General features: G+C 35.2%; 2 protein-coding genes across 7 annotated transcripts; one reads left to right on the top strand and one right to left on the bottom strand.

Annotated features, from left to right (window-relative positions):
- Positions 1-11,648: 11,648 nt before the first annotated feature.
- On the bottom strand, positions 11,649-13,472 carry LOC115703767 (cathecol O-methyltransferase 1). Its single transcript, XM_030631000.2, has 4 exons — positions 12,830-13,472; positions 12,425-12,735; positions 12,260-12,324; positions 11,649-12,140 (listed from the first exon to the last, which is right to left on the bottom strand). The coding sequence occupies exons 1-4, from the start codon at positions 13,246-13,248 to the stop codon at positions 11,844-11,846; spliced, it is 1,092 nt and encodes a 363-aa protein (XP_030486860.2). The 5' UTR covers positions 13,249-13,472; the 3' UTR covers positions 11,649-11,843.
- A 3,296-nt stretch (positions 13,473-16,768) lies between these two features.
- Positions 16,769-18,270, top strand: LOC115705036 (uncharacterized). 6 transcript variants are annotated; one of them, XM_061106157.1, is made up of 4 exons: positions 16,769-17,001; positions 17,096-17,286; positions 17,504-17,646; positions 18,038-18,270. In XM_061106157.1, the coding sequence occupies exons 2-4, from the start codon at positions 17,238-17,240 to the stop codon at positions 18,122-18,124; spliced, it is 279 nt and encodes a 92-aa protein (XP_060962140.1). In that variant the 5' UTR covers positions 16,769-17,001; positions 17,096-17,237; the 3' UTR covers positions 18,125-18,270. The 6 variants fall into 6 exon arrangements, with proteins under 6 accessions (XP_060962140.1, XP_030488137.2, XP_030488136.2 ...); XM_030632274.2 differs by having other exon boundaries at positions 16,780-17,001; positions 17,515-17,646; XM_030632277.2 differs by having other exon boundaries at positions 16,769-17,286.
- The last annotated feature ends 4,465 nt before the right edge of the window (positions 18,271-22,735 follow it).

Below are 22,735 nucleotides of genomic sequence, written 5' to 3'. Positions count from 1 at the left end.
TTCAAAACTCTAGCCAAAAGGGAGTGGGGTTTGTGAATCAACCTCCACCCTTGTTTGGCTAAGAGAGCTTGATTAAACTCCGTTAAACTTTGAAAGCCTAAACCTCCTTCTTCCTTTGGTTTGCACATTTTGGCCCACATGCCCCAATGGATCTTTTTATTTTCTTTTGTATCCCCCCACCAAAAGTTGGCAGCCAAAGAATGAAGGCTAGTAATGAGCTTCTTTGGGAGGCGGAAACAACTCATGGAATAGCTCGGGATGGCTTGGATGACTGCCTTTATCAGAATTTCTTTCCCCGCTTGGGAGAACATTGAAGCTTTCCAGCCTTTAAGTTTATTCCACACCTTATCTTTGATTACCTCAAACACCTATTTTTTCCTTCTACCGATGAAACTAGGCAGCCCCAAGTATTTCGTGTGATGTGCGACAAGTTTAACCCCCAAACGACTAGCTAGGCTTTGACCCAATTGAGGAGAAATGCGGCTGCCCATGCTCACTTCAGATTTATCAAGATTGATTTGTGGCCCCGAAAGCCGAGAGTAGTGATGCAGAATGTGGGACATAGTATCACATTCGTCGATATTTCCATCAAGGAACATGAAGCTATCATCCGCAAAGAATAGATGAGACACTTTAACTCCATCTCTACCAAACCGAACCCCATTAATAGTGCCAGCCCTCTCAGCCGCTTGTATTAGACAAGATAAACCTTCCGAGCAAATAAGGAAAAGATAGGGGGATAGAGAGTCACCTTGACGAAGACCCCGAGAAGGCTTAAAATTTCCTATCTTTTCCCCATTAATTAGAACCGAGAAAGAAACACTAGTCACACATCTCATGATTTTGTTTATCCATTCCTCATCATACCCAAGCCCTTCCATCATGGTAGTAAGGAAATTCCACTCCACCCAGTCATAAGCCTTTGACATATCCAACTTGAGCGCCATTTTCCTTCCATTACCGAATCTTCTCGTTTTCATACAATGAAGGCTTTCAAAACCAATGATAGCATTGTCTTGAATCAACCTACCCGCCAGAAAGGCACTTTGTTCTTCCGAGATGTCTTGGTAAAGGCTATTTTTCATACGGCCCGCAAGGCATTTTGCTATGATCTTGTACACCACATTACAAAGGCTAATAGGACGGAAGTTCGACATTCGGGTAGGCTTGTCTATTTTCGGAATTAGGCAGATAAGGGTGTCATTTATGTCCTCAATCGGTTTTCCATCATTCAAGATTCCCAAGCAAACTTTGGTCACTTCTTCTCCTATTTTCGGCCAAAACATTCTGTAGAACAGCCCCGACATTCCATCATTTCCCGGAGCCTTTTGAGGGTGAATATTACGCATAGCTTGGAAAACATCTTCGGCAGTGAAAGGAGCTTTGAGGAATTCATTTGTTTCTCGGGATATTTTGTTCGGAATTGCACTTTTGAACTCTTCCAATTCTTCCTTAGTTGCTGAATTAGCTTCAAACAGCTGCTGGAAGTAGTTACAAGCAACCTGGCCCACCCGTTTGTTTCCAGTAACCCAATTGTCATTGCAGTCCATGATACCCAGTATAGAGTTCTTCTTTTTTCGAGTATTTGCTTTCCTGTGGAAGTACTTTGTGTTTCGATCCCCTTCTTTTAGCCAAATAGCGCGGCTCCGTTGCTTCCAAAACTTTTCTTCTTTATCAAGGAGAATATTATTTTTCCGTTCAACCTCTTTTAGGTGCTGCCAATCTGTTGAAGCCGTACTCAAAGAAAGACTGGCTATTTTGTCTTCCAACTCCTTGAGCTTCAAGTTCATTTCTTTCTTTTTTGCCTTGTTCCAATGATTGAGAGCATTCCCACAATCGGTTAGTTTCTTCTTCAGCTCATAAGCCGTGGTACTACTGTTCCCTCTATTCCAATTTTCTGTCACAATCTGAGAACATTTTTCTTCTTCAGCCCAAGCACTCTCAAAATGGAACCTAGAATGCCACCTAGATCCTGTCACATTCTCATTGGTTTGATACAAACACTGAAGGAGGAGAGGACAATGGTCCGAGTTCACTCTTTCGAGATGAAAAACTTTGGCAGCAGGGAAGATATGAAACCACTCCGAGTTACCACACACTCGATCAAGTCTCTCAAAAATGAAGTTATTTTGCCGTCCGTTACACCAAGTGTAGCAACTACCCTCATAGTCTACTTCCTTCAAATTACTTCCATCAAGTGCTTTTCAAAAATTCGTAATAAGATGACCCAGTTTTGGTTGTCCTCCCATCTTCTCTTTTCTTCTCAAAATCTCATTAAAGTCACCCCCTATCACCCAAGGCCCCGAGTACATCCTTCCAATCCTTGTAAGTAGTTTCCAAGATTCGCATCTTTGATTAGGATCCGGATCGCCATAGAACCCCGTAAATCGCCAACCTTGATCCTCCTCTTTTCTTATGAAAGAATCAATGTGAAAAGAGGAAAAGGAAAGGATATTACAATCGATCAAGTTGGACCAAAGTAAGATGAGACCACCGCTTTTACCCCGCGCTTCCACCACAAAACAACCCTCAAAACTCAGAGCAACCCGAAGATTTTCAGCTTTCTCCTTTTTCAATCGAGTCTCCGAAAGAAAAATTAGATCAGGATTCCATCGTTTCACCAGGGATTTCAATGTACGGACCGTCCAAGGGTTCCCCATCCCTTGAACGTTCCACAAAAGTGTTTTCATGGCTGTAGGCGACCCTGCCCTGCAGAGTGCACCTCTTCCATCGTACCTCCAATTGTCGAATCCCCTTCCTGAGAAACCCCAATCGGTATCTTCTCCGCCTTGCTTTTCCTGTTCTTTCCATCTTTTTTCACTGCTACCTTTCGCCTTTGTGCCTTAGATATTGATTGTTGACTCGGGCCAAAGACGAAAGATGGTCCTCCTTCTATCCCATCCTTCTCTTGTTGAAACGTGATTGGAACATCATATAGCTGTTGTGTTTCCATGGTTGTCATAGGTAGGTTCGCAGTTCTTTGGAGTTTGCCAACCCCCGATATTGATTCAACTTCCAACATTCTTCTTTTCGCCCTATTCACCTCTTCCTGGATACCCAAATCCTCCCTAAGATCGCTTGTAGTTAGCTTTTGTGGTATCATAACATTGACACTTGTTGTGCCTTTTTCTACGGTACTACCGTCATTATCATTACCCATTTGTGTTTCATCCATAATTATCTTCCTTGTTTCCATGGGGTCTGTGAGAAGAGAAAAGGAGTTCGAAAGTTTCATTCCCCTGTCAGGCCCTATCCCATTCCTCTGTTCCTTTATCCCCTTCTGTAGTTCTATTCTTGGTCCTGTTAATCCTTCTTGAAAGCCATCCCGTATTTCTTGTTCCACTTTTAGCCATATCCCGTAAGCTTTAGCCTTCTCCCCCATAACTCCTGCGATTTCTTTGTATTCCACAGAACAATCTTTTTGATTATGTCCGATACGTCCGCACTGAAAACACATGAATGGCAGTTCGTCGTATTTGAATGCGATCCACTTCTTTGATCCCCCACATGGTAATAGATACCCCGGACAAACTGGTTTGTTGATCGACATCCAAATCTGAAATCTAAAGAAACCATTAGTCACCATTTTTGATACATCAGCATTATTGATCGAAATGACCGTCCCTGCCATGGAAGCCAATCTCAAAGTTTTTTTTTTTTCAGTTAAATAGTCTATTGGTACCCCAAGAGCTCTACCCCAAATAGGAAAGGCTGTAAGATCATCCTTCCAAGAATCATTAGTATTCACCATCTTCCCCAAAATCAGTAATCCATTAGATAAATACCACGGCATCTTGGCTAGAATTCTTGACTGGTTTTGTTCAGAGGCAAAAGAAAAGGATAGGAACATACCTGAATCGAATTTCTCTTGAATTTTAATGTTCCATTCCGCTTCCTTGAGTCTCCATATTCTCCCCAGGACTTTCTTGAGAAAGCCCCTGCTGTGATCCACATTAGTGCAAAGTCTCCCTCGCAAATTGTTTTTAGCAATCGTCAAAGATAAACTCTTATCCACCTCCCATTCTTCTTCATCCGAGACATGAAGTTGAGTGGTCTTGGATAGAAATTCCTCCATTGCAGGCGAGTAAACACCAGTCCAGTACACCGGAAGCCCTTCAAAGTCGAGGGAAGACGAACCCGAATTAAAGGGATCTTAATTCTATTAGTGTAGCTACAACAACTTATAATTAAAAGAAATCTTGAATTAACTAACTCTAACAAACTAACTAACCGTTTCTTTTGGTTAACAGTAACCAATAAAGGATCAGAATGGGTTGGGGCTTCATCCATTTTAAAAAATATATATATATATTGTCTAAGGTCTCAAAAAAATTAAATAATAAAACATTAATATCAAAAAAAAAAAATCCTCAACTTACAATTTTTTATTCCACTAATAGCTTTTTTAAAAAACAAAAAAGTGGATAGGTCTCAAATATTTAATATATAATTTTTTTTATGAATTTATATAATAATTTAGACTGGATTTAATAATGTAGAGACTAGAAGGAAGGTATTTGGGAAGTCTCCACTCCCGAAAGTGTATCATTATATCTGAGTTGGGAAATTTAGTATATTAAATTTTTGAACACAAGCTTACTAAAATTAAAAAAATAGGCACACTTTATATTCATATATATTATACCTTTATTTCTTCTATTCTCTTCTAACTTCACCATCCATACTCCCTAATCTCATTTATATTGATGGTGTCCGATAGTGGTCCGATGGTAGCTCGATGCTACCCATTTTTTTTATTATGTTTTTTTATGTTTTTGTACATAAAAAAAGTAGCATCAGGTGCCTATCGGAGTACTATTCGGACTATATCTACATTTATAGAAATGTTAAGCTCCATTCATTAAGCTCGCCAGGAAGGCATCAGACCACTATCGGATCCTATCAAACCATATCATCGGGCTACCATCGGACCTTCGTTTTCAACCTTTACTCGTTTTAACAATAAGAAGGCATGATACCACTATCGGACCACCATCGGGCCTGACAAAAAAACCAATTTTTTACCCAAAACCTAAATTTGGCCATTTTAAACCCTAAATCTAACATCTACTCACACATAACAAACATTGATTATACAATTTATTTCCTTGACAACATTGCCAATTGTGAAGCCGTGGTTGATGGAGAAGTCGTTGGGTCCGCGGTGGTCATTGGGTCCGTGGATCCTTGGGTCTGTGGTCATGGTGGTCGTGGAAAGAAGGGACCAAGTTTGTGGTTGTGGGTCGATTGTGTACCTCCTCCATGTGCGTGTTGTAGAGAGCAAGAGAGAGAAGGGGGAAAGAGAGAGATGGTTGTTCAAATGAGAGGAATAGAATGGGGTTTTAGGGAAAAATGACATATTTTACTAATGTTAAATAGTTTTGGTTTTGAAAAAAAAAAAATTATGTAATAAATGTATAACTAATTAAATTTCCCTCTCAGTTTTCCCTAAACCAAGAACATACTTACTACATAAACCTAAATTGAATAGGCCTAATAAATCAAAATTGACTATATTGGCCATATTAAATTAATACAATAAAACTTTACGAATTTATTAATTTATATTAATTAAGTAAAATCATAGTTCCGCTAAATTTTTTTAGATGAGGGCACATTTAGAAAATTACTATGAAACTGGAACTTAGTGTAATTTACAATAATTATAAAGTTAACCACTTGAGACTAGTTCAAGTGGCCATAGGGGGTGCGTGTGTATTGGAGGTCCTGGGTTCGAGTCTCAGGTTATGCTGATGTAATATATAAACGCTTAAATAAAAAAAAATACAATAATTATAAAGTTTGACATATTTGTTTAATTAAGTAATTACACAATAATCATGTAATTTAAAATAATTAAAGGATTTTAATTATATATAAAAATAATTTTTTATATTTTTTTTATTTTAGAGTTTCTTTTTAAAGGATCAACTTTTTAATTTCAAAGATGGAACATGTTCACCATTTCAAATTTAGAATTTTTCACCAATTGAACTATTTTTAATTAAAGATATAAAAATATGCTATGTACAACAAAAAAAAAAATTGATTTTATGATATATTTACATCAATTTTGTAATATTGTGCTGCAGTATACAATTAAAAACTTGATGTAGCAAATTTATAGAATTGTGACATAAATTTATATATAAATAAAGTTATAGGATAATGTGCATTTTTGTTATAAATAATTATTTCAGTACATAACCCATACCTAATACCATTAATATTTATATATATCTAGTTTTGGATTTAATTACTTGTATTAGTTTAGTCAAAACAAAGTAGAGCAACAACGACTTAATAAGACATTTTCAAAGTAGCAGCCCCCCAAGTCCCAACTACTAGATCTCATTTCTCTTATACATACAATAAAGGAGAAAGAAACGTTTTTCTATTAAGGGTCTGTTTAACAACTTTGATATATAATAATAATAAACTAGTTATCAAATAGTTATTGATTATCCTAATTCCAACATAATTGTCAATGGTTTGGTTTCTATAAATTATTAGTAAAAGAACTTACATGATCAGGTAATCATGATAACATAATTTATATTATTTCGATTAATAATCTCGTAGAATAGTAGTTAAAATATCTCTAATTATATCACTAGTGAAGAAAGTAACAGAGAATAGAAATGGTAAAACTCTCAGCTCAAAATTATGAGTGAGGCTGCTGCATATTATATAGCCACTAGACACAGGGAAGGAATATTACAAGAGCCAATAAATAGTCTACACGTACAGAGTTTGTTAAAGCAAAACAAAGGGAATATTGCATATCCCAATCCTAACGGTAAATGCATAAAATCACAAAGATTCTATTACATCAACACTCCAACAAATTTGGAAAACAAAGGAAGCAGAAAGTCGATTGTGCCCTCTGCCAGATGCTCTGCCATTTACTCTGCTTTTTCCCCAATTCTTTTAACTCCACCTCTCAAGCGAAGCGGAGATTCTGTCATGCTGAGCTTGTTTACAAGGAATTGAAAGCGGCTAGGTGACAGGCTCTTTGTCAAGCAGTCTGCAACCTGATCATGCGAGGAAATGTAGCGGATTTCGAGTTTCTTCTGCAGCACCTTGTCTCTCACGAAGTGGACATCTAATTCTATGTGTTTTGTACGCGCATGGTACACAGGATTAGAAGCCAAAGCACTCGCGCTCATGTTGTCACACCAAATTATCGGTGTTGTTGGCATTTCAAACTTCATTTCTTTCAAGAGTTCTTGCAGCCAAGCCAATTCAGCAGCAAGATGTGCCAACGATCTGTATTCTGACTCGGTGCTAGAGCGTGCAACCACTGTTTGCTTCTTCGACGACCACGAGATCAGAGATTCACCAAGGAACACACAATATCCAGCAACTGATCTACAATCATCAGGGCAACATGCCCAATCTGCGTCTAAAAAACCTTGTAAGCTCAGATTGTCACTCGGTGCAATGTGAATGCCAAGGCGCATGGTGCCCTTAAGTATCTTAGCACTGTTTTGGCAGCCCCCCAATGGACAGAAGTAGGACACTTAAGGAATTGGCTCAGTTTATTGACGGCGAAGGAGATGTCGGGCCGCGCCGATTATGCTTCTGTAGAGAGATGGATTTTCAAGTTGAACTCCATCATTAATTGAGATAACTCTCCCTGCTGTCATAGGTGTCGGGCTTGGCTTGACATTCTCCATTTTATATTTCTGTAGTATCTCTGCTATGTATTTCCTTTGGGATAGATAAATCCCAGTGTCATCCCTAAACACATTTATCCCAAGGAAGTAGTTCAAGTCACCCAAGTCTTTTAGTGAGAACACTTTGTTAAACCTGTCAATAAACTGTTCGATTTCTTTGGAGTTGTTCCCTGTTATTATGATATCATCCACATAAATTAGGACCATAATAATAAATTTTTGAGTCTTCAGCATGAATAGAGATGAGTCGGCCTTCGAATTAACAAATTCCCAGTCAAGTAAGGTTCTTTTTAGCTGATCGTACCAAGACCGAGGAGCTTGTTGCAACCCATAAATGGACTTCTTTAACTTGCAGACATGGTGAGGTTTAGTAGCGTCATCAAAGCCCGGTGGTTGCATCATGTATACATCTTCCTCAAGTACCCCATTGAGAAATGCATTATTAACGTCGAGTTGTTGAATTTCCCAGTTGTGAGAGACAGCAATTGTTAGAACAACACGAACAATAGCGACTTTGATCACGGGACTGAAGGTTTCACCAAAGTCAACTCCAGGACGTTGGTGGAAACCTTTGGCAACAAGACGTGCTTTGAAGCGTTGGAAGCTACCATCAAGATTAAGCTTGATCTTATGGACCCATTTGTAGCCAACTATATGTGCAACATGGATGGTATTTAGGTCAACAAGTATCCAGGTTCGGTTGCGACAGAGGGCTGTCATTTCTTCGCTCATAGCACGGTTCCACCCCTCATGCCGAAGTGCATCTTCGAGAGAGTATGGTTCATGAAGCGAGAGATCAAATTTGGCGTGGTTGAGATACACCTTCGGCTTGTAAATGCCGACCTTGGCCCTAGTAATCATAGGATGAGAAGGCATCAATGGTGATGCAGCAGCAGGAGAGTTTACTTGTGATGAGTTATGAGTGGAAATTGGAGAGTCTTGAGCCTGTGAAGCAACAGAAGAGGACTGATAGTGTGGTGAGAGAACAGAGTCAGTATGATGTAATGGAGAAGTTACCTGCTGTTGTGTGCGATCAGGGGACTGTGGAAGTGGTTCTGCAGTAGAAGAGCCGTCATTTGTGTGAGTCGAAAGAGTGATATCTGGTGTGGACTCAGTAGAAGTGTCACGGGTGACAGTGGGAAGAGTGAACCATGAGTTAGGAGTGTCAAGAGTGACAATTTGTTCAGGCTGATAGTTGTTAAAGAATCCATGTTCACATGGGAACTCTTGTTCATTAAAAATAACATGTCTGGAGATGTAGATACGACCCTGGGGACTGAGGCACTTAAACCCTTTATGTGCTTCACTATAACCAAGATTGATACACTTGGTAGAGTGAAACTGAAACTTGTGCGTTTGGTAAGAACGCAGACACGGGAAACATGCTGAACCAAAAATTTTTAAGGACTTATAGTCGGGTTTCGGGGAGAAGATGATTTCATATGGAGATTTCCCATTGAGTACGCCAGTAGGAAGCCGATTAATAAGTTGTACAGCAGTATGAAATGCATCTGACCAGTACCTTAGAGGCATGTGTGCCTGAGCTAGAAGGGTGAGGCCAGTTTCGACTATATGTCGATGCTTACGCTCAGCCCTTCCGTTTTGTTCTGAAGTATGGGGACAAGAGTGTTGGAAAGAAATACCACTTTGATTGAAAATGTCAGTAAATGCTTGGAATTCACCCCCCCCCCCCCAATCAGTTCTCAAGGCTTTAATCTTCCTATCAAATTGGTTTTCCACCAAGGCCTTAAATCTAGTGAATGCTGAGAGAGCTTCAGACTTGTGTTTTAAGGGAAAGAGCCAAGTATAACGGCTGTGATCATCCACAAAGTGGATGTAAAACCTGAAATTTGTGTGGGAATTAACAGGTGTTGGCCCCCATAGATCCGTATGAACAAAGTCTAGAATCCCTGGGGCACGGCTGGTTGAATTTTTAAAGGGCAAACAATGGGATTTCCCATATTGGCAAGCATCACAAAACTCTAGTTTTTCATTCATAAAAGGCCTTACATCAATAGTTTTTAAAACTTGATTCAACACGGCATGAGAAGGGTGACCAAGCCTTCTATGCCACAAACTTAAGACAGACTCACTAACACTAGGTTTATTGGACTCTAAAGTTGCAGTAGCAACATCCGTAAAGGGGGACGACTTGGAAATAGGAGGTTGGACACTTGAGTTGTATTACTGTGAGGAAAGAGATGTCTTGAGCTTGTAGAGACCGTCTTTAAGAGCTCCTTGCAGAACCACTCTCCCTGTCTCTCGATCCTTCACACAACAAACAAGAGAAAAGAATTCAATAGATACATCATTATCAGCAGTAAGTTGGGAGACACTAATCAAGTTTTCGGTAATGTTTGGAACATGGAGTAAGTTTTTAAGAACTAAAGGAGAGTGAGAAATAATTTTAAGTTGACTTGAGCCAATGTGAGAAATAGTCAGCTTATTACCATTACCAACAGTAATCTTCTCCTTACCACCATACATTGTTTTATTGTTCATCTGTCCTTCATTAGTGGTTAAGTGGTTGCTTGCCCCACTATCCACATACCAGCTATCGTCATTTAGAACCTGTGGAGTAGCAACAAGAGCATTGATCTGTTTATCTTGATTTTGGTCTCCTGGTGGTTGATTTCTCATGTAATTTTCGTCGTATCTGTTGTAGCAAATTGCAGCTGAGTGGCCATACTTGCCACAGACTTGGCAAGTAGGCTTCGGTCCTCCAAATCGACCTCCACGACCCCTGCCTCGGTTTCCACTTCGTCCACAGGAACCTGAATTTGTCGACGAACCACGCCCTTGCTGATGTTGCTGGTTTGTATTTCTCGGTCCATACTGACCAGTGGGTCTGTGAGCTTGGAGGAACGGCAGATAGACGTTCGAGCTTGTTGTCAAAGCTGAGAAGGATACTTTGTAACTCTTGCCATGTTGTTTCAGATCTGGACTCAATGAGGGAGACGATTGAGAGATATTCAATCTCCAAGCCAGAGAGAACATTAGACACAAGATGTCTTTCTGGGTATGGTTCACCAGCAAGTGCGAGTGAGTCAGCCCACATATGTTTTTGTTTGAGGTACTCGGTCATGGTTGTTGAGCCCTTCCTTGTTGTCTGTAGTCTGGTGCGAAGATCGTCAGTATGAGCACGAGAATAGGCTCCAAAGAGATTCTCAAGGGCTGTCCAGAGAGCAAAGGCCGATTGACAGCCCATAACTTCGGACGCGATGCTTTCCATCATCGAATCGTAAAGCCAACCCATTAATAACTGGTCATGAACAAGCCAGTTCTCATAGTCAGGATTAATGGAAATAGTATAGTCGGGAGAGCCAGGGATACCTGAAGTAATGAACTCCTCAGGGTACGCTCTTTTGCCGTTGATGAAGCCTTCGAGTCTGTGACCTCGAATGATGGTAAAGACCATCGTTCTCCACAAGGGAAAATTGTTTCTGTCGAGCTTCATTGTGAATGGTTGGCTTAGAGTGCTACTGAAAGGTGTAGTCACTAGTGAGGGACTCATAGCTTGGGCTGATGGTCTCGATTGGTGCTGGTGTGAAGTTTCTGAAGAGGGCGCAGTAGCTGAACCTTCCACATGTTGTTGCTATTGTTCTGGAGCTGAAGTTGGATCGGCCATGGCAGACGCCTAAGGTTTGCTCTGATACCAAGTGAAGAAAGTAACAGAGAATAGAAATGGTAAAACTCAGCTCAAAATTATAAGTGAGGCTGCTGCATATTATATAGCCACTGGGCACAGGGAAGGAATATTACAAGAGCCAATAAATGGTCTACGCGTACAGAGTTTGTTAAAGCAAAACAAAAGGAATATTGCATATCCCAATCCTAACGGTAAAGGCATAAAATCACAAAAATTCTATTACATCAGCACTCCAATAAATTTGGAAAACAAAGGAAGCAGAAAGTCGATTGTGCCCTCTGCCAGATGCTCTGCCATTTACTCTGTTTTTTCCTCAATTCTTTTAACTTCACTAAAATATATGATAAGAATATGATAACAGCGTACGCTCTTAAATTGATATACAGTACAGCATAATTCCCTATATTAATTATACACATATTATTATGAGTAAATAATCCCTCTACTAATATCTTCAATCAAAGCCATATGCATGGCAATTTTTATTCATAATTGAAAAAAGCCATATATATTCTCTACTTGAAAAATTCCACGATCCAAAAGCCGCTAACACAACATTCAAATCTGATGCCACTGAATCCAGCACCACTTGCCAAGGCTTGGAACTCTTGTTTGCTCCTCTCTTTTCCTCCTGGATTTTGAGTCATCATTAACACATCTGTTTTGGACATTATGTTATCACCATAACTAGCTTCAGGCAACATTGGAAGAAGCCCTTCCATCACTATAACCTTTCCATTCTCTGGTATAGCTTTGTAGCAATTCTTCAATACTTTCACACACTGCTCATCACTCCAATCATGAAGTATCCACTAAAATATATGTATGTAACGTTAATTAGTTAAAGTACTACTACTATACACTATAAAAAGAAACAGAGCCTATTATATTAGCTACTAAAATAATTAATTGGGAAGCTTTTAATGCTGACCTTCATAAAAATGGCATCGCCACTTGGAACACTTTCAAACATGTCTCCACCCACATGTTCGACCCCTGCAACATTAATATTGATAAACTAGACTAATTAAAGACCAAATCCTTTGTATAAAATTATAATGATTAAGCTATAACATTAATTATATATATTAAATACCTGGATAAGATGGGGCATGTTGTACAACATGAGGCAAATCAAAGTTAATACCCTTAATATGTGGATATGTGGAGGTAATCTCTTTTAGAGTCACTCCCAAACCACCCCCAACATCTACAAGTTGCTTAAGGTTTTCAAAGCCTTTGTAAAACTCAAGAATCTGCTTCATAATCATAGTGGTTTGGTTTTGCATTGCTTTATTAAAAACCTTATTAAATCTTGAGTCCAAAGCTGGATACTCAAAGGCATTCATTCCATGGAATCTGTTAAATGGTATCCCTCCTTCAAGTATTGCACCTTTAAGTTGTGACCTGAAATTATTGTTTCAGGGTTAGAATAGTTTATGGAACTAAAATAACATAAGAAAAATAAGTCAAATTAAAAAAATTGCAAACTATACTATACCAACTATCCGAGAAGACCTTATCTTCTAACAACAACATCAAGGGGCCTAAAGAAACACCATCTTCATTAGTGACAAAGCATTTGGAGACATTATTAAGACTGTAAGCCCTTTGATCATCGGCCACTACAGAGCATACGAGCACAGAGTAGCTGGCCAGCATCCTAAGGATGCGGTCCACCATCATGGGCGCATCGGGGTTGTTGGTTGGCAACTGCGCCACTATCTCCCGCGCAGAGAGCTTAGCTCCTTCCCCGGCTTTCGCTATGATATCGAAGATTCCTAGCTCAATTGTGGTTTGCAAGGACTTGGTTAACACATTTGTGTTCAACAACTGAGCAGCATAACAGAAGCTTTCTTCTTCTTGTTTTCTTTTAAGATCAACTACTACTTCTGTGGTGCCTTCCAATTCAGAACCCATCACAATTTTGTTGTATTTGGAAGAAAAGTAAATTAAGGTTTGGAAATTTAGAGTAACGTTGTTTGTGACCTCTTTCAATGAATTTTGGGTGGTTTATATAGCCACTGCTGAATGATTATCGATTTAAAACCAGAAATTAAAAGTTGATTTCACCTAATATACGCGTGTATTTTGTTGACATTCAAATTCATAACTAAAAAAACATTTAACATGATAAAATATTTGCACAAATTTTCAGCTTTACGTAAAGTAGGGCATTATTTATATTAGCATGATAGCATCATTGGTAGTAGATAACAGAAATACTCTGTTTTACCTAAACATAATTATTCAATATAGAATTTGCCCGTACACCATACACCAACAACCAACCACTCTTTACATTAAAAATAATTATAATATATACTAACCTGCAAACAAACACTATATAAATATATTTTGAAAAAAAAAAAAAAATTCATAACAAGGCTTATTTTTTAGTTGTTTTTAAGTGATTTTTAATTTTTTTTCGTTGAACAATTATTTTATAGTTATTTTTTATTCATGTGTATTTTTTATTGTGTATATTTTTAGTTTATTCTTGATAATTTTTTGTTTCTTGAATCAGTTGCTTTGTAGATGTAGATACATATATTTAATTTATTTTCTTGCTATTTTTTTTTTAAATACAATGATAAGTTTTTTTTGTTTTTTTATTGGCACAATATGCAGATGTTGACATATTAATTATATATTAGGCATTATATTATAGGAAAATTCTATAATGCAACCCTTAAAATGATGCATTGATACATCTCTTCTATAATGCACTCCCTTAAAAGAGATACATTGATACATCTCCATATATTTTAGTGTCCGAAATAATTTTTTACTCAATTTTTTTCTCGTAGCCATGTAAATTATAGTTATTTAAGATATCCTGCAAAAATTTAAGAAATTCGAAAAAGTTTAATACGTCGAAAATCGTGTTCAAACAGTGTGTTGCATGCGTGAATATTTTATTTTATTTGCGTGTGAAATAGATTATTTGAACATTGTTTTCCATATTCTAAATTATTCCGAATTTCTCAAAATTTTATAGGATATCTTAAATAGTTATAACGCACACATGAATATGAAAAAAAATAGATTAAAAAAATCTTCTGGATGCCGAAACAAGTAGAGGGTGCATCAGTAGATCCCTTTTAAAGAGGTGCATTGTAGAATCACCCTATATTATATACCCTATTTTGAAATCTGAAGATTTAATATTTTTATTATTAATGTAATTATTTATTTAGCTTTTAAAAATAAATTGTCATTTTAATTGTTATTAATTTTTTTTTAAAAGAAAAAAAAAGGAAGAGAGAGAGAGAGAAAAAGAAGTTAAAAGTATGACATTGTAACAATAAATTTTATGAAAAAAAGATAATGTAATAATACCAACAACAAAAAAAAAATTACTAAAACTAAGTAAAAAATAATAATAATTTCGTAATACAAAAATATGTTGAGGAGCTGATATTGTTTTACATATTGCATGGTCAATGTTTTATTATTTTTTTGTTGTTCTGTAGTTGTTTTTATATTGTTTTATAGTTGTTTTTCATTTTGTTTGTTAAGTTCCTCTAGAGTTATTTTTTTTAATTTTTTTAGTTGTTTTAATTTTTAAACTTTAGCAAAATATTTTTTAAAATATAGTACAGTAAAAATATAAATATATATATATGAGTAAAAATGTAAAAATAATAATAATAAAAAAAAAAAGATGACTATTTTTGTAAGATTTCCGATTTAAATTGCTTTGAATAAAATGGTTTTTTTTTTGTTCAGAGTTTCTTGTGCCCAATGTAGGCCCAAAATGAACACGGTTTCTATTTGAGAGGTAAATGGGCTTATCCGTTTAAAGTCCAGCGGGTAAGTTGAAAAATACCACTTGTATGAATTAATTGATCAAATTGACCTCTAATTTTATATTTAATTGAAACATACCTCTTTTTATATGTATTGTACTCAAAATACCCTGACATAAGAGAGTCACATGGAGAGTATCTTGAAGTGACAGGGGTAAAATTTGTACAATATTTAAAAAAAAAAAAAGGAAAAAATGATAGACTTTAAAAAGAGGGTAAAAAAAAAAAAAAAAAAAAAAAAAAAAAAAAAAAAAGACAATATAAAAAGGTATAGAGTGTAATTTCCTCAAGTCCAGCCATCAGACTCCGACAAGTAATTATCTGACATTATTGTTCAAAAAAAAAAAAAGTAGTGCAACAATAGATTGTGTACCCAGAGTAATTTGCAATATAAATAGTTACATTTAATTCTTGATTGTAGATAAATATTTAAGTTTAATATTTAACAATAATAATATTTAGGAGAATTACCTTATATACTGTTTTTTTAATTTTTGTTTTTTTTAAATTTACGGTTTGGGTTTCTAAAGTGGTTGCAATAGGGTTTCTATACGATTTTTTGTTGCAATTTAGGTTGCAGCACTAGGTGCAATAGGAGTTTCTATGTAGAATTCTGTAAAAATGCGAAAAAAAAATATTTTTTAAAGTGTAAAAATAAAAAAGCCCTTAATATTTAAGTTATATTTTTGGAACTTTCGTAGCTATATAGCCGTTAAATGTCAATTATTATTCACATGTTATTTTTTTATTGGTATATTTAAATTAATTTTTAAATAAAATATTTAAATTAATAGTTTTTATCAATCAAATTATTACGTTATAATTATTGGAAAATTTACAAAAATACTGGAATTTTGGTTAACTTTTACAAAAATACTGTCACACGGAAATCTTTTCAAAAATACTGTGTTTTTATAAAACACCAGTAAAACACAAAGCAGAACAACTCAAAACAACAGTAGAATACTAGTAAAACACTAGTAGAACACCAGTGAAAACTTAACACAGTATACTGCAGTATGAAACTTATAAAAAAACACAGTAAAAAAGTAAAAAATTCTGCCTGACAGTATTTTTGTAAAAAAATTACAAAAGTTAGTATACCATGTAAATTTCCCTAATTATTTGACATTTAACAGCTCATTATTTCTAAAAATTCTAAAATTATAATATAAGTATTACGTTTAAAAACAAAATTTAAGTATCTATTTAGAATCGAGAAAATAAAGTAGGAGTCCAATTTTTTTTAGGGAAATTTTCATGGGCCACCTTATTTTGGAAATTATTTTCAAAAATGACGTTATTTTTATTATGTTAAGTTTAGTTGACGTTTTTATGGTAATTTTCTATTTTTTAACGATTTGTATATTGGGCTTGTAATTCCGGTTTTTTCGGCCCAATTTTTTAAAACACACTCCTTGTCGTGTCACGTCATTTTGTTTTCATTTTAAAAAAAACGTCATTTTTGTAAAAAGTTACTTAATTTAGTATATTCTTAAAAAAATCCCAATTTTTATTAAAATGGGTCAAACTTACTTCAAAGCCCACCAACACCAAGAAAATAAAGGAAGGAGTCCAATTTTTTTTTTTTTTTAATATTTGTAAAAAAAATAATAAATCCACAAGAAATAGTTGTGGCTGAGGTTGATCAGCCCAGAAAATGCTTGGTTTGTTTTAGTGTATGGTGGTTCTGTGTAACTAAATTTGATTTTAAATTTTTTTCATCCCCAATTTTCTAGCAAAGCAAATTATTGAATATTGATGCATTGTTGAGAGGTAAATGTAGAAAATGGTTGGTGTTGTTGTTGAGTACTGATTCATTAAGTCTTCTCTATCTTGTTTCTCGCTCTAAAAGGTTTTGGTGAGTATCCTGAATTAGGAATTTACTCTTACTTTCTTGGGAGAAGTAATCTCTCTCACCGTCTAATTCTATTTTGTACTAATATCATTATTAGTAACTTCACTGCTGCCCAAAATCAAAATGCTTAATCAAAATGCTCAACTCACTCCAATGACAAATTCTTACCTGACAATATCTATGGCACCGTCGCCTGTACTCCCAAGGTCGCCACTTTTCTCCTTGTCTCCCTTAACGACATGTCGTTTCGTAAAACCTCTGCGTTGTGCGTCGGTCCAACAACAACAGGTAGATTTTGACTGTTTAAGTTTTTCTTTAATGATGTAAATTTATTACATGAATTACATATATTTAATATTAAGTCTTACATATTTTGATTTAATAATTAAATAAGAATTTACTACCCACTTATAACGCGCCACATATATATAGAAATGCTCGTGTTTATTGGGTTAGATTGGTTTTTTTGATATAGTATAGTTGTTATATTCTGACAATGGTCCAGTTATTTTAAAGGTTGAAGGTGGGATTTTGTGTGAGCCTTGCAATGGTAGAGGATGGTTAGTTTGTGAGTTTTGTAAAGGGCAAAAAACCAATGTGAAGGCTGAAAACAATCGAATCTACCGTCGATGCCCAACTTGTAGAGCTGTAAGTAATTTGATTTCCTTGAATATGTTAGTAGTGAAAATAGTGTTTAGAATTTTTAATGTTATTTGGTTGAATTTTGAAAATTTAGCTTGCAGTAGGTGCAAAATTGATCTGTAAGAGCTACTCTTAAAACACACACATTATGCTAGATAGTGTAGCTTTGAGTGTCCATGCTACTCCAAATTGAAAGGAGAAGAACTGGTTAGAATTTTTTTTAGCATTTTTCATTACATTATAGTCTTGAGTAAAACTAGAACAATAATATTCAAATCTGCTTAGTAGGATTTTGAAAACTAGTTAAATGAAGGTTGTTTAATAATTGACCGAAAACTCTTGATTTTGATCTACAGTTGGTTTAGGGTAAACCTTTGCAATGTTTTCATTAGTGCAGGTTGGATATGTCCTGTGTACAAGTTGCAAAGTTTACAAATGTGTAACATTCCCAAATTACACCGATGGTGATGAATTATCCTTTTGAGTGAGCCTCTCACTGATACAAGGGTTAAGGCTTATTATAAGCTTTATCCCATTTGTATTACTTTCCATATCTGATTTATGTGATTCTTTGTTTCAGCCAACATCTTGCAAATTGCATTTAAAGTAATATATTAATTTGTTCTCATATCTTATATATTTGTTTATCTATGTGTTAAGTAAACGGAAACTTGCCTTCCACATTAAAGGAATGAAAGAGATTATTTCATATGTGTGCATGTCAATTGACAAGCTTTGTAACTCTATTGAATAATTTGGGACTTTTCGTGCAAAAGATTTGAGTGATAGCGGTTAAACTTAGCTATCGTTTCATTTGCACTTAACTCTCCAAGTTTAAATTTTAACGGACTACTGAACTGTTAGCAAATTTAAGGTGTCATCCAATTAACTTTCACCATAGACTTATTACACTATTATGTGTATATTCTTGTGTACGTGGTACGTTATATTAGTACAACTAATAATATTATTCTAAATTCATTTTAAAATTAAATGAAATTATAAAAATAAAAAATAAAACAAAAATCGAAATGTTACTGTATTTATACAACAAAGATGGTGATTTACGTGCTCTCAGATCAATGGCTAAAATATCCAAGAAAACACCAAATACAACCAACAATCTAGAAAGATGTCAGTTTGCATCCAATGCATTACTTAGAATCGAAATATTCAAATGATGATATTTTTCTTGGGACACTCGCTGATATGATCAACTGTCGTTTCGTAAATCTATGTTGTACGCGCTCTATTAATGAACGCAATTTGTATGAACCAAAGAAATAATGCCACATGTCACTTCATTTCAAAAAGAGAGAAGTTGTCACCCACAAATTTTCTACTTGGAATTCAAAAAGTATTTTCACCTTTTTTAAGTAGCCACCTACCCTCACGCCATCTAGAAAGAAGAATGAAAGCCTCTGAAATCCTTTGAGTTTTGAAAATTTAGGGGGTAAATGTTATGTGTGTTTTCGGTTAAAGAACACATTTAATTTTAATATGATTAAATTTAGCTACAACAGGCCCGACCGAAGGTCCAATCAAGATAATGGACTGGATCCATTAACAAAGTGTAACTCTACTAGATTAGGCACGCTGTAGTACTTTTTTAATTACTGTGCAAGCCTTTGCTAACTAAAGGGTTCATTGAAAAACATGATTAACAAAAAATTTTATAATAAACACAACTTTACTTATACATATAACTAAAATACAAGATTTACAAATTTCGGGATCTCGTACTAATTTAAATACAACAAAATACCCTGTAACAAAAAGTGTCACCCATCGATTAACAAAATTGAGCACATACTGTCTTGAAGATCTAAACACTTAGATCTAACCATCTAGATAGTATAATATTCACTAAGCTCCAATACTCACAACTGTTCAGTCCTGACCTTTACCTATGTTGTGAGATTTATGAGCTACGCAAGTATATGTAATCACTTTTGTAGTTTAATTCGGTAAGACCGATATTGTTCACACAAAGATTGATTATGAAGTACCAATAGCCTATTTTATTTTCTATTTGACAATCAAAATTGGAATTGTTATAAAAATAATAAATAACAAAATTTAATGAAGATTAAGAACAATAAACTTAATTCAAATATATAAATGAGAAATTAGAGATTCTAATCTCCTTTACTATCCACTTTATTATTCATTAATGCAATTACAAGATAATTCTTCTCACTAAGATGAAAGACATGAAAAAAAATGTTAAATATTAGGATTAAGAAATATAAACTCGACCTAATGTAGATTCTCTATATTTCTATGAAAAATTTAAACAATAGGAAACAATGAACTCAGCTCTAAATCACATAGACCAATTTGAACTCTGCACCGCGAACACCCCTAGGTGAGAAAATGTGAGTCTAAGTCTGGGGTTTAGGTTTGGGGCTGGGATTCAGGGTCTGGATTATGACTTATGAGGTTCATGTTGGAAATTATTTTACCAGGATCTTATATCTACTCACAAGTATGTTGATTAACACCCTAAATATGAACTTCTAAAACGATTATAAATTAAACACATATAAAGTATGAGAAACCTTACATTGGGTGCAGCGGAATAATATGTCTCCTTCCGTTTAGATCTCTAACCCTTGTATCCTTTCTGTCGCAGAGTATTATCAAGATCTGAACTTGGATCTCTTTCTCTCCTTTCTTTAGTGTTGAATCTCCTTCTTGTTGAATGTCTTTCTTCACGATCTTCCTCACTATGATTGAGGTATCACTTGCTGTGTGTGGGCACTACTCTATCACTAAGAGGTTCGAAATTTACAAGAGAGAAGAAGAGAATGAAGGTGGCGGCTAGGTATGGAGAGAGAAGGCTTAGGTTTTTCTCTAAAGGAAACAAGATGTGAAAAGTTGTTTATTTCCTGAAGCCTTCACTATCTATTTATAGCATTCCACATAGGGTTAGGTTTGAATTATTTGATATTAAAATAATGAAAATATCAGATGATAAAGCCTATAAAAGTGGCCGGCCATGGCATTATGGATTTGGGCCTCACTTTTGCAATTTTGCAGTTTTATCATTTCTGCATCTCATTTTCTCAAAAACGCCAATTTTCAAATTCAACCATTTAAATGCCAATTCTAACTATTTAATAACTATAAATAATTATTAAATAATATTATCATTTATCGTATTTATTAATTGAACCATACAAAGTATCTTAATTAACAAATATGCCCTAAAAACTCTTTCTTTACAATTTCACCCTTACTTAGTGAAAAATTCACAAATAGACATAGTCTAATTTGAGAATTATAATTGATTAATCAAAACCAATTAAATGAGTCTTACAAGTAATATTGTCTAAACTAGTGGGGGGACCATGGGTCTATATAACCGAGCTTCCAATAAGTAGATCAAGAATTTATAACCTAAATTCACTAACCTATTAATTCTTCGTTGAATCCACACATAGAACTTAGAATTGCACTCTCAGTATATAGAACGCTCTATATGTTCCACCATATAGACACGTCATTAGTTATCCATTGTTATAATCCTAATTTGTTCAATGATCCTCTATATGAATGATCTACACTGTAAATGGATTAGAATACCGTAACACCCTACAATGTATTTTATCCTTAAAACACTTAACTCCGTATTGATATTTCAGCTATGTGAAATGAGTACTCCACCATTTATTTCGTTTGGTCAAGCTCGAAGGAAATCATCTTTTACTTTCTATTCGCCAGATAGAAGCTATAGATTCCATATTTATGTTAGCACTCCCACTCAATTGCACTACCGTGTTCCCAAAATGTACGTATCGCCCTGACTCAAAAGTAGGCTTAACTAACAAATCAAAGAACACGAATAACACTCTTGAGATTGAGCCTAATCATATCAGGATTAAGATCATTTGATCTAGGATCAACTAGACGATATTGACTTGAATAGATATTACGGTAAGTTTAATTAAATCTATGTCAAAGTTCAATATCGGTCCCTTCCGATGCATACTCCATGCACCCAACCTAAGCTTTACTTTAACCAATGCTCTGGAAAGAACATAGCATTTCTCCAAATGCAAGTAAACTCTGTTCTAGATTATCATATCAGTAAAACTTTGTGTCTGATAAATCTAGGAATCTTTATTCACATAGTCATGTTTACTTTCCAATGTGTTGACAACACAATAAACATGATCAAATATGTGAAAAGGGTTTCAGATGAATTTATAAATCAAATAGACAAGCAATTGATAAGATGAACCAAAACATACACAAATGAATGAAAAATACTTCTGTTTCTTTATTGATGTTGAATAAAATGGATTGCATTGAAATGGAGTTTTATTTAGGGCATAAAACCCAACAGTTTAAGGTTCGGGTTAGGATTTGAGTTCGAGGTCGAGGTTTGGGGTCCGAATCTGAGCGTGGGGTCAGGCTCCAAGTTCAGGGCTGGGATCTGAGTTTGAGGTTCGAGTTTGGGGTCGAGTTAGTGTTGGATTTTGAGTCTGGGGTTCGGGTCTAGAGTCGAGGTAGGGGTTCGTGCTCCAGTAGGGTGGGGGTCCAAGGGTCCGACCGTCCGGGGTCAAGGCTGGTCCGGGTCCAAGCTTTGGGTCTGAGGTCGGGTCCAAGGTCTAATTTAGTTCAAGGTTGGGTCTGGGTCTAAGATGGGAATCGAGGGTTGATTTCGGGGTTCAGGTCCAGGTTTCGAGTTTGGAGTAAGGGTTAGAGTCCAAAATATTGATGAAAGAAAATATAAATTGACTATAATTAAGAAAGAGAAAAAAATTGTTAAGTTTTTCTCTTTTGAAATTGTATTTTTTTTTTCAAAATTTTGAAAATCTTTTATTCTCATTTTAAAAATTAAATAGTGGAAACAAATTTATAAAATATGTTTTTTTTTTTTTTTAAAAAAACATTTTTATTTTTTTAACTAAAAAAATAAAAACTCATTAAAAAAGTGTTCCAAAACACACTTTAAATTTATAATTTATGATAAAATTTTGACCCAAAATAATAGAAGTATGATTTCACAAAAATGTATTTAAAAAACGAAATGGGACTCATATATCCAAAGTTATGACTAAAAACATATTTTTATTTTTTAATATTC

This window comes from Cannabis sativa, chromosome 1 (assembly GCF_029168945.1).
Source record: "Cannabis sativa cultivar Pink pepper isolate KNU-18-1 chromosome 1, ASM2916894v1, whole genome shotgun sequence".
NCBI lineage: Eukaryota > Viridiplantae > Streptophyta > Magnoliopsida > Rosales > Cannabaceae > Cannabis > Cannabis sativa.
The sequence above is the reverse complement of the archived record's forward strand: the minus strand, read 5'-3'. Positions and strand labels throughout refer to the sequence as shown.